The sequence below is a fragment of the Sylvia atricapilla genome, chromosome W, assembly GCF_009819655.1.
Source record: "Sylvia atricapilla isolate bSylAtr1 chromosome W, bSylAtr1.pri, whole genome shotgun sequence".
NCBI classification, from domain to species: Eukaryota; Metazoa; Chordata; class Aves; order Passeriformes; family Sylviidae; genus Sylvia; species Sylvia atricapilla.
This window is the reverse complement of record NC_089173.1, coordinates 17830165-17846038: the sequence shown is the minus strand read 5'-3', so window position 1 is coordinate 17846038 and position 15874 is coordinate 17830165. Positions and strand designations below refer to the sequence as shown.

The 15874-nt window shown below is 41.9% G+C and overlaps 1 protein-coding gene and 1 long non-coding RNA gene across 11 annotated transcripts in view; both read right to left on the bottom strand.

The window, feature by feature from the left end:
- The window catches only part of LOC136373319 (uncharacterized), a 573809-nt gene that overhangs the window by 166469 nt on the left and 391466 nt on the right, over positions 1–15874 (bottom strand). The window lies entirely within an intron of this gene.
- LOC136373354 (heterogeneous nuclear ribonucleoprotein K) overlaps positions 9211–15874 on the bottom strand; it is a 28725-nt gene continuing 22061 nt past the window's right edge. For 6 of the 9 annotated variants that reach the window (XM_066338257.1, XM_066338258.1, XM_066338263.1 and 3 more), the window contains 5 exons: positions 13738–13788; positions 11905–11926; positions 11748–11830; positions 11140–11309; positions 9211–10363 (listed from right to left, as the gene is read on the bottom strand). In XM_066338257.1, coding sequence (XP_066194354.1) covers positions 10330–10363; positions 11140–11309; positions 11748–11830; positions 11905–11926; positions 13738–13788 — 360 coding nt within the window. In that variant the 3' untranslated portion in view covers positions 9211–10329. The remainder of the gene's footprint in view (positions 10364–11139; positions 11310–11747; positions 11831–11904; positions 11927–13737; positions 13789–15874) is intronic. The other 3 variants (XM_066338264.1, XM_066338262.1, XM_066338265.1) reach the window with 2 other exon arrangements.

Genomic DNA, 15874 nt, shown 5'->3' with positions numbered 1-15874 from the left:
AGCATTTATATGCGTGACATCAGTCTGCCAGATCTGATTACTAACTGTACCTCTAGGATTTACCCCCTGACCCAGACCAAGACCCTGATTATGATTGCTACAAACAGGGCAGCTACGCACTATATCCGTGGCTTCTGCTTTGGTAATCTCAAACTGCCTTTGCAACCCCCTCGCATTCTGATGATATAATGAATGGGCCTCCCTAGCCATCGTGAAGGGTGGCAAGGCTGGCATCACAGCGGCAGAAACCAATTCATCTGCTTTCTTGTTGCCTTCCCCTAACCCAATGTCCCATTTGTGGCTCCTGATGTGTATAATTGCATAGGGCTCTGTTCTATTTCCCAGAGCCCCCGATCCCAGCAGTGCCTCCGCAAGCTCAGCAGAATTCAACAAATACCAGTCCAGGGTGGCTTTTTCCAGGGGGAGGTGAATAATGGCCGGTTCACAACCCATAACTTCCAGGATTCGCAGTCTGCCTCGTTGTATCAGTCGTGCCAAATTTTCAATTTTTGTTGTTATTGTTTTCTTTGTTTGCAGTGGTGGAGACATCCATTCTATTACCCGGGCCTCCCCCGTTTTCTTTTTGTGTTGCGTAAGGGCTCCAAGCAGGTGACCCGATCGATTGTGCCACACCGTAAGAGTTACTGGGGAGGCAGGATCCTAACGAGAAACAAACCCCTCAGCCACACAGCGTAATATCTGATGCAAAGCGTCTTTCTGCCGGGAGGTCAAGGACACCGGGGTGCAGGGATCCGTCCCTTTCAAAAGAGGCTGGAGAGTTTGGAGCAATGTATTAGGGATACCCACAACAGGTTTGAGCCACTGTAGATCTCCTAAAAGTTTCTGTGCTTCATGTAATGTAGCCGGGGTGATGGCCTCTAACAGTTTTTGCGGTCTAATTCTACTTTCTGTTATAATCCACCCAAGGTACTTCCAGGGAGCAGACTTCTGCATTTTTTCTGGGGCAACAATTAACAAATGTTCTGCTAACGTGGCTTTGATGTGCTCCACTTGATTAGGTAAAAATTCGTGTTGCTGCGCAAACAAGATATCATCCATATAATGGTAGATGATTGTCCCTGGCATTTGCTGGTGCAGAGGCTGCAATGCTGCATCTACATAAAGCTGGCATAAGGTTGGTGAATTTCGCATACCTTGTGGTAGGACCGTCCACTCGAATCTTTTGTCTGGTTCCCCTCTGTTTATGGCTGGCAGCGTGAAAGCAAAACGCTTCGTATCATTTGGATGTAGAGCAATAGTAAAGAAACAGTCCTTTAAGTCAATAATTAAAAGGGGCCAGTCTTCTGGTATTAGGGCAGGGTTGGGTAAGCCAGGTTGCAAGGCCCCCATGGGTTCCATTTGGTCATTAATGGCACGCAGGTCATGTAGCAAGCGATACTTTCCTGATTTCTTTTTGATAACAAAAATGGGGCTATTCCAAGGACTAGTAGACAGCTTAAGGTGTCCCTGCTGTAACTGTTCCCGCACCAGCTGGTGTGCTTGTATGAGACTCTCCCTTTTTAACGGTCACTGCTTAACCATCACCGGATCAGCTGTTTTCCAGACAAGTGGTATTGGGAAAGTCCAAGCAGTGGCCCTTAGCCCAAAGGGTGCTCATTTGTGAGGACGAGACCCATTTGGGAAAGGATGTCCCGTCCTACTAGGCACTGGACGGTAGGTGGCAGCATTGTTACAGAAAAAATAGCTTGCAGAGTTTTTCCATCCATAGTTACCACAAGCGTAGGTGTTTTACTGGCTAACGTCATGCCGCCTATACCTGTGACTGTCGTTGAGGAGGCTAGTAAGGGCCAGTTCTGTGGCCAGTAGTCCGGAGAAATTATACTTGAGTCCGCGCCCGTATCCAACAGTCCAGTTAACTCCACAGTCTTATCCTTAAATCGTAGCTGCAGCTGTCTTTTAGGCCGGGACAAAAGATCCACGGTTAACAAGACAAGTCCTCCGGTGCTCCCGAAACCCTTTTCCCCCCGCGGTGTTGGTTGAATCGGGGGGAGGGCTTTCGCGAGTTGTGGTAGGGGCACCACTTGAGCCAATCTCTGACCCTTGGCGATTTTTAAAGGTGGAAAAGGGGTATGTACCATGACCATGATTTCTCCGCTGTAATCAGCATCCAGCAACCCAGGCAGGATAAATAGTCCGGATATCGAAGCTGATGATCTGCCTAATATCAGTCCACCGACTTGATTGCCTTCTATGATTATAGGTCCAAAGATTCCCGTAGGAACAGTCTGTGGGTGAGGTGTCATCAGCGTAACCTCTACTGCGGCTGCCAGGTCCAGACCGAGGCTCCCGGCTGTGGCTGGCCGGAGCTGTTGGATGGCATTGCAGCTGCTACTTGTATCCCGGCGCGGCTGCTGCTCGCGCTGTGTCTCGCGTTTCCCTGCTTACGGCGGCATGTAGCAGTATTGTGGGTGTTAGATTGACAGTTAATACACCAGACACCCTTAACCTGGCACTCCTTCCTGATGTGACCGGACTTTCCACAGCGGAAGCACTTCATGCGAGAGCCGACCTGACCGGTGCGGTTACAAGCCATACCGGCCGCTGCAGTTTGGAGAGGTGCAAGGGCAGCCATGACCTGATTCTGTGATGTTTTTGCCTGTTCCTGGAGCCCTAAACCTAATTGCTTAATTGCCTCCACTAAAAATGCCTGAGAGCCAGATGGCATGCTGGCAGCCTTTTCAAGCAACAAGGGAACGGTCCAGTCTCCATTCATAGTATTTATTAATGAGCGAGTCTGTGCGTTCCCATTCTGTAATATACACTGCTTCAGTAATGCCCCTTTCATAAACTCTTGCACCCCCGCTTTATCTATAGCCTCGGCCACCTTATCTACAAACGAACCCAGCGACTCTTCCCTACTTTGTTTAATGCCTATGTATATAGGCGTTCCCCCAGGATCTTTTACCTTATTCATAGCCCTACGCGCTACCTCCATTGCCTCACGGACTTTATCGGGGCCCATTAACACCTGAGCTTCTAGTCTAAGGAATGCGCCGAGACCTAATAGCTCATCTATTGTTATTCCGTGCAAAGGATCACCCGGTCCTCTTTGTACCGCCACAGATGCCTGAGCCTCTGCCTGCCAATGCGCACCAAACAACATAACCTGATGCTGTGAATAGATCAATCTAGCTATACCCCTAATATCCCCAGGCAGAAGCAAATACGCATTAAAAAGATATTCAAGCATCTGCTTTGCCGGCTCACTGTTCACACCGTATTGTGCCACTGTAGTACGCAATTGTGCTAACAGCTTCCAGTCAAGCGCGCTCAGATTTGCCGTCAGACCTCCAGCTGCGTTTGGGGTAAACACCACCGGACACGCCAGGCATTGAGAGGCAACCTCCAGCAACCCTTTGTCCCCACTTTCCGCACCTTGGCGGGCCAGCGATACCCATAACTCACGCCGCTGCCTTGCCAGGGCCTCCGCTAGGTCGGATTCCGCCCCAGGGATAGGCTCCTGACTGCGGGGGGTAGGCAGATGGCTTGAAGCACCGGCAGGGACAGGGGTGCGCTCAGGGGAGTGCTCGTAGCTCTCGTCTAGGGGAGGTGCCGATGGCGCGGCTTCAGCAGGGGCCGGTGGAGCAGGCAAGGTAACCGTGGTGAAGGCAGGAGGGTTGGGGGTATTAGGATGTTGCCGCGAGGAGTCATAGGCATAATTACGTTCCTGAGCGGCTTTGACTTCTTTTGCAGCTCTTTTTTCTGCCTGCATTAATAACAGCTCATTGTGCACCACCCGCCAGAGCTTTCCAATCTTTTTAGCCGGTTTATCATCCTCCAAGGTCAACTCCCACAACCTATCTCCGAACTTTCTCCATTCCGACAACTCATGCACTGTGTGGGGATTAGTAAAAAACCCATAAGACTCCCCGTGTCTCAAAAGTGAAGGTAATTCTTTATCCAGGTCGATACCCTGTATCCGCCTCTGCCTTAAGCAGGCGGTAAATAACTCATATGCCGCTTGCCTATCCATACTCACGTCAGCGCTGTTGCAACTCTCCAAAAGGCTGTCGGTGGCACGTATCGGCTGAGCTCGTCGTTACGATCACTCAGGGTCGGGGCTTCCTCGCTTATCGCCCTTACACCATTCTGGTTGCCGCAGAATCCGAACCCATCATCTTTTCTCAACTCCTGCAGGGAGGGACGCAGCGCATCACGTCCAGGGGTCACCAGATATTGGAAAAGATGGGAGACATGTCTCATGCTGTCATGGTCAACAAAGTCTCGCCTTTATTGTTCAACCAGCCGTTTTTTATACACACAATAATTAGCTCATGCATATTGCAAAATCTAAGCTCAGGATTGGGTCTAACACTAATGCTTTGTTTTCTATTGCTAGCCTTGCGATTCCAAGTTCCCATCTCGTTAATTTTCTTTACTGCATACCAACTATTCTCAACAACCCAGCTGTTATCTCTGCACCTGTGTTTCAAGGGCACTGTTGGCCCTGCTTCAGTCACGTACGCCTAGTTTCTCACACAGAGACTAGCTGAGTCTGGCTGCTATGTCCTTTCTCACGCAGCCATATCTCAGGCAGGCTTCCCACACCACACTTCCCAGGACTCGTTCCCAGAGATTGCAAGGGGTAGCCTCCCTCATCATTCCTTGGTCAATAACTGGATCATGTGACAGGGAGCCCAAATGCCTTGCTTCAGTGCCATCCAGAATTGTAGCCTCGCCTGCAGCATCCCAGAGATGGACTAACCAACTAATTATAGACTCATCTGGTCGTTGAGTGTAATCCTTTCTTAGGCCTCGAAGGTCCTTCAGGGAAAAGGACTCAATAGTGGCTCCTGATCTTGTGCCAGCTGGTTGGGCATTTCATCTTAGGCCAGTTGGTCTGGCTTCCAACTGGGTGTCAGTTGGTTTGGCTTCTGATTTTATGTCAGTTTGTCCAGCTTCTGATTGGGTGTCCTCGGGAGGCCTCGAGGGCCCTTCACCTGCATCATCCTTCACTGGTCGATCAGTCTTTTGTGCTCTTTGCCCCGGCGACTGCCAGTGTCTTAGACTCCCTGTCTGGTTTAGCTGTTGTCCTGGAGCCCAGTATATTAGCTGCAGCCTGAGTGACTGGGATGGTAACTAGCTTATCTCCCTGTTCCCTTTCCTTTATCTGCTGTCCTTCAGTATCTAGCAGAGTATGGTAAACATATGCCAGGGCCCAGCTCACTGCAATAATCCTTTTCTCCTTAGTATTACCACGGCACTTCTCTTTCAAATACTTTGCCCCCTCAGCTGGGTTCTGAATTTGTTCAGATGGGAAGTCCCAGACTATAGGATCAGAAAATTCCTTTAAAATTTGGCCCATATCTTCCCATTTCCCACTCCACTCAAGATTTCTCTTAGTTGGCTTTGCCCCTAAATCAGAAGTCTCATTAGCCCCTTTGGAAATCTCAGCTTTCATTTTATATAAACTGCAGACAGTATAGAGAAAACTTACTAAAATAAATTCCAGAAAGATGGTCTCTTTAACACTCAGGGGAAACTGAACATTTTCTAATAGAGATGTAAACAATTCAGAGGAGAAGGAAAACAGAGGCTGAAAAAACTCTCCCCCTGCTTCTCCCCTAACAAACTGAATGCACAACCATAACAACGAACTATACACTCCTGGAATAGATTCAAGCATCTTGACAGCCCTCCTATAAAACATCACAAGCAAGCCCAGCCCAATGAATATTCTGGTTAGTGCCCCACGGCCACAAGAACTACATATTAGGAGCAATACCTGAGCTATTTCTGGGTAAGGAAATAACCCTAGGTACCACAAAGGTATTAAGACCTCAAAAAACCCTGGGGACCAGAAATATTGGCAGGCTTTCACCCCGAAGGACATTATGAATCCAGAAAAAACCATCCCAATACACCCACAAAACAATTAGAACCACCAATATTATTATTAAGGCTTTTTCCACTTTCTCTGGCCCTTTCCGGGCCAATGCACCAAGAAATGTCCTGGTTTGGAATAAATTAGGGGAGAACCTCTAAAAGGAGTCCCCTAAAAACAAACCTCCACCACCCCTTCCCCCCCCAGCCCTGGGTTCGGGAAGGAAAATACCTTGGAAGAAAAGTGGAAAAAAACGGCTTATTGACAAATGAAAAAAAAAACAAAACCACTCCCTGACACCAAGGAAAAGGGAAAAAACAATGCTCGAGTTACTGTGGGGGAGGGTGCAGAGCTTCTTCCGTGGGCCCCGGAGATTCTCTGACTTCTCAGGTCAGGTCTGGAGCCGGTCCAAAATCTTCGGGGGGTGGGGGGGGGGGGGTGGGGGGGAAGGGAAAAGAAAAGGAAGATAAGAAAAAAAACAAACAGAAGCAGCGAAAGCCAGCAGGCAGGAGCGGCAACAGGCAGGCAGAGAGAGAGAGAAGCAGCGGCCAAGCAGCAGCAGCCAGCAGCGAGCAAAGCAGCCGAGCCCGAGAGCGAGCAGCAAAGCGGCAGGCCCCGCCCAAAGGGGGGCAGCTGTTAGACACAACAATGTAGTCCAATACATGAGATAGGAGACAGCGTCAATCCATAACACATGGAAGCGATAAAAAACACTGCCTCACTTTTTTTTTACAGCATATGAAGGTGGTGATAGAATACATACTTTTGCTTACATCTTGCTTTGTAGCTTAAGACATCCTGCAAATATTATAACTCTAACAAAGACTTTCTAACAGTTTAAAGTTAGAAAGTGTATGTTTATTACGACGCCGGGCAGCGTGAGGGATAGCTCCCAAATACACACGCGCAATTTACAGATGGTCACAGGGTCTTTTTATGTACAAAAGTGTTGAATACCCAAAACACAAATGCATATTCATGACTCTGGTCCATCCCATTCCACGCTTCGTATGGTAATTAGCCAAAAAGCAATTAAGCATGCGTAGTTTGTTCTTTGAAATGGGTCAGTGGTCCTTCTTATGGGGTGGGGTCTCAAAATGATGAAGTACGATGGATTTTCTTCGCTTTGACTTTTTAACCTTTTAGTGTTGTGACAACTGAATCCAGTTTTTCCAGGACTGTTTTGGTTTACGATTATATTGTATTCTTGGAGTCTATTGATTAGTCAGAAAACACAAACATAAGTTGACAGGCCTCATGATTTACCAGTTCCTTAAAATCCGGCTTCTTTTAACAAAGGGAAGTTTATCTATGTTACCTCAGCAATATCTAGATTAACTGAAGTCCTTACTTCTTCAAAATTAATGTCTCACCCCTCCTTTTCCACTGACCTTGTTGTTTTCCCTCACGTTCTCACCTCCTCTTCTCTGACTAGAAGCAATACTGTGTGAGTTTGTTTTGATTTTCTTCTTAAATATATAATCACAGAGGTGTTACCAACCTCTCTCATTGGCCCAGTTTTGGCCAGCAGCATGTCCGTCTTCAGAGCCATCAGGGATTGGGTCTGCTGGACACAGTGGAAGCTTCCAGCAGCTTCCCACAGGAGCTACCTCTGTGGCCCCCCTGCTACCAAAAACCAGGCTGTGCAAAACCAATACACCTCCCCATCACCTCTTTAAAACACCAAGTTGCATTCCCAACTCAGTCATCAAATCCCCTCCTGGCAAACCACAATCAAAACTAAGAGCAAACAGGACGTCCTGCATCTTAAACCCATCCCCCACATTCACCAGTAGTGTTTGAATAAAATTATTGCTATGTCAAATACCTTGTTAGTCAGGGCATTTGGGGAGGGCTGGCTTGTTACTAGGAGGTGCAGCATGGCAACACCTGACCTCCAATCAAATTGCAAGAAAGTGATCTCCACCAGTGGATGGCAAAGAGAAGTTGACTGACAGGCTTTGGGAAGGGCCAGGGTTGGCTAATGTAACACCTGGAATATAAAAGGGGGTGCAGCCATTTTGCAGATGAGCACGTGGCTGCTGGTTACAGAGAATCCCAGCGCTACTCTTTCTCCTTATTCAGTCTTTTGTTGCATTTTGTTAAGGTTTAATAAACCTTTTAAATTTTGAAAGTGAGCATTGTTTCTTACAATGCAGATTATTAAACAGTATTATAATCACTGAGGAATTAATTTGTTCTTTTTAGATAAATATCCTGTTTAAAACATACACTCTATCAAATTCCTCTGTCTCCTTGAGATAAAATTATGGTGCAACTACAAGTCGTTTCCAGGAATAGGATAACCACACCTGCAAAATAAAAGGAGTCTCCTGGAGGAGATGGGCCTTCTCCTAAGATGGGATTGCCAACTACTCGGTGATCATCACCTGATTGGGACCTTATCTACAATCGGACCAGTGGGTGTATGTATGACAAGTTCCTGAAAATCCAATCAGGAGCCTCAACACTTCCCGGAAAACCATTCACCAAACCAGCAGAGGGAAAGAAAAGAAATATGAATTTGAAACACCCACAGAGGGGACAATGGGGTGAGGCAACTTTTACCTCAAGCAAGAAAAACTATAAAACTGGACTGTGCATGGGCAGATTTTGTGAATGGGGAGGGATACGGCTCACTGTCGCATCTGAGGTTCACCCAGCATCGATCCCGGGGTCCATGCTGTTCGATTGATTTTGGCTTTTTTCCATAAAATTCTATTTCACAAAATTCTATCAATAAATTGGCATTTTTTTTATGAAATTTGACTTGTTATTTATAACAAAGAGAAAAAAAAACCCCACATTCTCCCATATATTGAGTTGTGCAGCTTTTTCCCTGCTAAAATATTTTAAAAACACAAACCATAGACACAGTGTAGAAGTGCATAGAAAATAAATCCTGCACCCATGTTTTTTTTTTAATTTGCATTTTTGTTTGACCCTTTTTACTAGGTTGCTAATTTCTCAATTTAATTTATGTTCAGCCATTCCCAAGAAAATGCCAATTCTACATGTATGTTTATTTACTGGGAAAACTGCCATACTCTGTTACCCTAGTCAATAGCAGGTTTTGGGTGTTTTCTAGGTATTGATTATAGCTCAGCTAAGTAGGTAATCTTTTAGCTCCTTCCTTGCCCTTTTCTATTACATTTTAAGTGTAGCTCCTTATTATGACAGGAATTATCCCATATGGTTCAACCAGATGAGAAAACTAAAATCATCAAGACACAATCCCCCAAAGTGAAACATTCCACTTAATCTGGATCAATCACATTGAGATTTACAAAGTTCTTGAATTTTTTTTGCTTTTATTTTGGAAGCAAAAGTAAAACTTGTAAACTATAAATACAAATGCCAAGATATTACATGAAATATCCAGGAGTACTTTATTATTTTTTAATTTCTCACAAATATTTCCTATGGGGCTCAGGAAACACAGAAACCAAAGAAATTTAAAGTCTGTATAAAATGAAAATCAAGTTAGATACTGCCAATTTGTCAATTCATAAAAGTTTCTATCTGACAAAAATGAAAGCTCTGAAAAGTACCAATTCATTTCACCAACTGCTATTTTTAACAATATTTGCATTAAGCAAGCTAGCAAGCTGTATAGCTGTATATTTAACCCACTTAACTCAGTGGCATCACAGTTTTAAAATATTTTCGTCACCTATGTATATATATATATATATATACCGCAGAGGGCCAAAAATATAAAAAAGGTCAAATTTCACACGTTAGCATTAATATTTTTTTATTTTTTTTTTCCCCAAATAGCAAAGCCAAGCCAGTTTTCACTCTGTTGCTTTAATTTGCCAATGACATGTAACTCCATCTATATCAAAGAAGCAGAAGAGCAAGCTTAACAGCAACTTTCATTTACACATTTTCTTGTGGGGAGGGGGAAAAGGGTGTATCCATTTTAGATATTACCTTACATATATAAAAAAATGTCCACCAATATTAGGTTCACTAAATTTATTTAAAAATCGTAAAATACATCTTAAAAAAGAACATTACATTCTGCACACTGCCCTCAAAAGATGCCAGGGACATATGAACAACCAGTCCTTTCTCCTCTTCAAAAAAAAAATTTAAAAAATTACAGTGTACATAAAGCAGGCTGTTCACAATAGCTACAGGAAAAAAGAACCCCACATTACAATTTACCATCACTGAACAAAAATAAAATCCACTCTGCTGCTGTTTCAGAATTTCAGTGTTAGTCTTGTGCAACCTTTTCCTACCCCAAATATTTGTAATGAACTAAAACATTACATCTGGCGAAAAGCAGATTCCACTACACCTCAAATGCAGAACACCTATGAAGCAGAGGAATGTTGGCTATTTAAACAGAAGCAGATATTTAAAAAACAAACAAACAAAAAAAAAGGTGCAGGACTCCTTCAGTTCTTCACTAGTCTTAGAAAAACTTTCCAGAATACTGCTTCACACTATAAAAAAGAAAAAATAATCTTGCATTAGAATCCTTCAACATCTGCATACTGCTTCACACTATAAAAGAAAAAGAAAAAAGCATGTATTAGAATGATTGACCATACATCTTGCATCAATATTTACAATGGCATTCTTAAGGATTAAACTACAAATTCTCAATACTATTTAAAGTAAATAATTTTAAAAGGTTAATGGCTAATAATTATAGGCATATAATTATTTAAAGAACATTTAAATATTAGTAATCTAAAGCCAAACATTCAAGTAAACATTAAAAAATGCTATTGTAGCCAACATGTTATTAAAGCAAAACTAAGTAAACTATGTCCAAAACTACTAATATTCAGAAGGAGAGAAAGTAATGCCAGCAAGGTGTGAAATGCTGCATAACAGCACCAATTGATTTCAACTTGTCCTGTAGAGGCATGGCCTGTGCCATATGGCAGACTGTGATTTGTTGTCGGTTATCTAAAAACAACAAAATCACTAGTCTTCCACACAGAACTAGACCAACGTCCACTGAAATCTTCTATATTTTCTACAGGTTCTATATAATTAATTACAAGTAATTTTTTTGCAGCAATTTTCACCAGAGAAATGAGAGGACTGCTTGGCCAAGGTGTCTTCCATCAAGATTAGTTTTGAGGGAATTTTCATTTGTGTTAGAACAGAGAAAAGAGAATGAAGGCAGACCTACCACTAGAGAAGTTAGGTTCAATAGTTACTTAAGTCCTGTCTTCTAAAAGCTATATTACAGAGAAGAGCTTTAGAATGTAGTAGTAGGAAAGTCAGTTTAAAAATAACAGTAAGGACAGCATTAAGCTTCAACTTGCCTGTTCTGCAGTAAATACTGAGCATTTTGTATCTGGTCCTGCGTTCCTGTAATAGTTATTATTCGATCTTCTGAGCCTTCTAGTGGTTCATCGATTTTGATTGAAGCTCCTGACTCATGACGTATTTGTTTGATTCTCTGGCCTCCCTTTCCAATAATAGAACCTGCCAACTAGGGGAGAAAATAAAGCATTCATTTCTTGATATAACTTCCTCTGCACAGTACTGTTCAAGTAGCTTCCATCCATTTAGTTTTAAGAGTTACAATGGAAGCTTACTCTTTTAGAGCCTCAAAGCAGTCGCTGTAATGTATTATTAAACACAGGTGGGATAAAGTTGGAAAAACTAAGTGTTTGTAAAAACAAGTTATGTAGACCATCTCTATTATTGAATATTAACAATTAAAAATAGTTCAGTGCAATCTCTCAAGTCAAGACAAAACAAATATCCTTAAGAATAAACTTCTGATGATTTAGAAACACTTGCTTTATATTAAAGCACTTGTCAAGCATACTAAATACTTCTGATTTACTTACATAGCCTAAGAAAATGCTGTGACTTTTTATTTATTTATTTAAACACAACTGGAAAGCAAGTCAGCTTCACTTACATCTTTGGGAATCGTTACTTGTGTTGTGATGATGGGTCCACCAAGATCTCCATATGAACCACGGCCCCCTGTGTAAGAATAGTCTGATTTAAACATATGCATCAAGCCTCTTACTGACTAAATGAAGTGCATGTCAAAGTTCTCTATAAAAACTTACCATATCCAGAGCCACCCTCAAACTATAAGAAAAAGAGAAAGAAAAACCTTAAATAGTAAAACCAGTCATGATTCATTAACACGTTTTCATCTCAAGTATCATACTGTTAACTTTGAGCCTATTTTATGCTAAAATCCTAACCCACAACCTTAATCTAAGTGTCATTAAAGACAACGTGGGGAGGAGGGCAGACCAGAAACAAGAGGCCAGGGAGGAATATCTCACAAGAACCTTTTAGCTAGCTCTGTTAAAATCTCTAAGAATAAGTCATTAAGATCCAGCCATACCAATTTACCAAGCAACCTTATCAATTCAGTTGGTAAACAGCTCTTGATGTTGATCTACTCCTGAGCCTTGAACTAAACTAGCATTCAAATCCAAAGATCAGAGTTCAACCTTATTACTACTACCTATACAGCTCAGGAGAAATTAAAGTTTCAGTTTGGGACAAGGCATTTACCTGGTAACTGTCAACCCTCCTACTCCATCTTGAGGAAAAACTCTAATAACCTTATAACTTGTCTCTCCATTCGGACTATGCAACAATCCTCTGCATCTTAGAAGGGACAATCATGACAGTTATTACTACTGTTCTGCTAAAATTATCATATAACAAATCCAAATCAATGTACTGCAGCACTCCTGACTGCTTTTATTTTTAGGACTGGTACTTGATATCAAGTGCTTAATTTGATCTAATGCTTTCTGTATGTACACACACTCATTTAAATCTTCCTGTAGAAGCAGAAATAGATGTGCACACTTCTTTAGAATTCAACTGATAACACTGGAACTTCAACAGGAATCTGTGTGAACTACTTGTTTGCAGAAGTTGTAATGAAATATTTTTTTCCAAAACAAAAACCAAACACCTGTCAGCTTTTTAGAGCCACATCAAAATGGAAGCTATTCAGAAAAAGTTGTTCATCTGTTCCTAAGCCACCTATGTTGTGCAATCACATTGCTTAACAATACAGACCATAATACAGTATAAAAAGAGCTTGTAGTGGAGTGCAAAATACAAAACAATGAAGGACACTGCTCAGAACTTAATTCAGAGACTGATCAGAGCTGCATATTCCACACATAGTCTTCTATCTATTTCTGCTGGTATTTTTGCTCAGGGAATCTTTTTTTCAGGCTAACTTGTAATGAACAATCATTTTCTTGATCCTTTCTGCTGCTTTCCCTCCCTAGACTACAAGACAGCAAATTAATTTGACCACAGATGAGTAATTCTAACTGCAACACTTATGTAAGCTAGGAACTAACATTTAGTATTTGGTGGCACACTTGCTGATAGCCTTTGAGCTTTCCTCCCTAAACCGTCTAAGAGTAAGAAGTTTGATAAACACAAATCAAATTAAATACTTTCAAATATATGGATAGGTAATGCACAAGTTTATCCAGAACTAAAAGTAAAGAATTACTTTTAGCATTCCTCATTTGAAACAGAGGAAAGCACAACATGATGAAGTTAAAATAAAACATATTCCTAAATAGATGCGGACAGAGCAAGAGTTACAGTGAAAATTACAAGAGAAACAGTAAAATCGGGTACAAAAGAGACAATACAACAGAAAAGCTTCTCTTGGCTGTGCTGCTGCATGCTTCCATTGGGGAACATTAACTATCTGTATAGAATTCTCTTTTCAGGACATAAACTGCTAATAACCTGAGTTACAATGACAGCTTTAGGGATTTTTCAAAGGTGCAAGCTGTCACTAACTACATTCAATCTCAAAAAATTCAAGTTATCATTTAAACAATTCAAATTATTTTCCTCAAAAATAACCTATTAAACTAGTCAAATAAAAGCATGAGCACACTCACCAACTCTGGTGGCTGCATGTCATCACAGGCATCTACATGACACTGCATCATCTTCCAGGGACAATGTAATAGAAGCAAAAGAAGAAATGAATCCAAATGAAGTCCATGTTATGGAGGCTTATAGGTAACTTGGCAAACACAGCAATATGGAGAATCATTTTTCTGTACTATTTAAACTACTACAACGGCTCAAAAGTAATAAAAGACCAGTTACGTAATTGTTGGGGGTTAGGTTTCTCCCTTTTTCACTCTTAAGAATTTTTTCCGGATAAGTTACCAAGGAAACGAAGTGTTGGATACTTAAGAATACTTAACTCAAACAAAGAAGTGGCTGAAACCCGGTTGGGGAGATTTTTTCTTTATCTGTTAGAGAGGGGGTAACTGCCTTCTCTGATAAGAAGCCAGCTGTTAATAAATAGGTGGAGGAGTGTTGCTTATCTCTGTTCATTCTTCTACTACCCCCATGGGAATATCCTCTGTTAATGGACCATTAAAGCTCACCAATGACATGACACATTACATCATACTATTGTAAGATGCTCTACCCAGGGAGAAGGAGCCAAACCATCTTCACCTAGATAAAAAGGAGCCACAAGTGTCACCAGACATCCAGTGTTCCCACGGGATTCCCAAAGGTAGACTGGACCCATCTCTAGATCCTTGGCTCCACAGGATCATCGCTGCTTCCAACACAACCACATCTGCCACTCCGGGAGGTCTTACTTTTTGGACTCTTTCCAACACCCTGACCAACAGGGTGTCAGGTTGTATTTCTGACTCTGTCAGGGTTTTCTAGGATTTCTTATTTGTTTGCTTGCTTATTCTTCTGTACTACAACATTTGTATTTTGAATATCCCTAGTAAAGAACTGCTATACCTCTTCCTAAAATCTTTGCCTGATAGCCTTTTAATTACAAATTTATAATAATTTGGAAAAGAGGAGGAGGAGGGCTTACATTCCAAAGAAAATTCCAATCTTCCCTGGCAGATACCTGTCTATCTAAACCTAGACAAAGATTTATTCCCTTTTAGTTTCACTGCTAGGGAACTGTTACTGGTCACACTTCCTTTTTTCCTTGTTTCTGTGGCATAAACATATTTTCCTCTTACACAGAGAATGTCAGACAGTTAAGGGCAGAGCAAAGCTTGAAGAGTTGGTTGCTTGGATTTTTACCTTTAAGTACTAGAACTGTACTATATAGTAAAAGATGCAACTCTCAGATACCAAACTCTTGTACTTCTCTTACGCATAAAAATAAAACAGGAAAGGCATTTAATAAAACAAGTAACTGTCATTAATATATCTGTGTCACCAATGGGTCAAGCAGGAAGGACATATCTTCTCATATTTTCTTAATTATTTTCCATATACCTCATATAGCCAACAGCTAAACTAATAATCTACTACTGCCTAATTATATTGGAAATCCAATTACTTTTTTTTCAAGTGTGATATATAGTATCTCTTTCCTTCAGTCTTCTTTAACAAATGTTGGGGAAAAAATTCAACAAAATTATAAAAATACAATTTGTAGTATCCACTTCAAATTACTATTACAGCAAAGGCTTTTGGTGAGTTAAAACATGCAACATGACATGAATGGCACACTAAAAAAAGGAGGACACCACTGATTAATTATTCTTTAAGGAACTAAGGGACACCTCCAAATCAACTACCTTTGTCATTTTGGGGGACTTCATCTTGCTGGATGTTAACTGGAACATCATAGAGCTGGTATAACCAGGGCCAGAAGATTCCTAAAACACCTAGATGACATCATGGTACAGGTACTAGGGGAGCCAACTAGGAAAGGAGCCTTCCTTGATTTGTTGCTTGTTAACAGAGGAGCTCAAGAGTGAAGTCAATTGATGGCCATCTTGGCCACAGTGACCATGAAGCAATCGAGTTTAAAATCTCTGGTGAGAGGGAAAAAAGTGCCAGCAAAACTTCAACCCAGGACATGAGGAGAGGCGACTTCAAGCTGCTCAGGGAATGAGGTCCCCTGGGAAAATGCTTTGGAAAGGGCTGGGGTCCATTAGTGCTGGTCATATTTTAAGCATCACCTAAGGGCACAAGCAATTCCCAAATGTCAGAAGTCAAGCAGGCAAGGCAGAAGGCCATCTTGGCTGAGCAGAG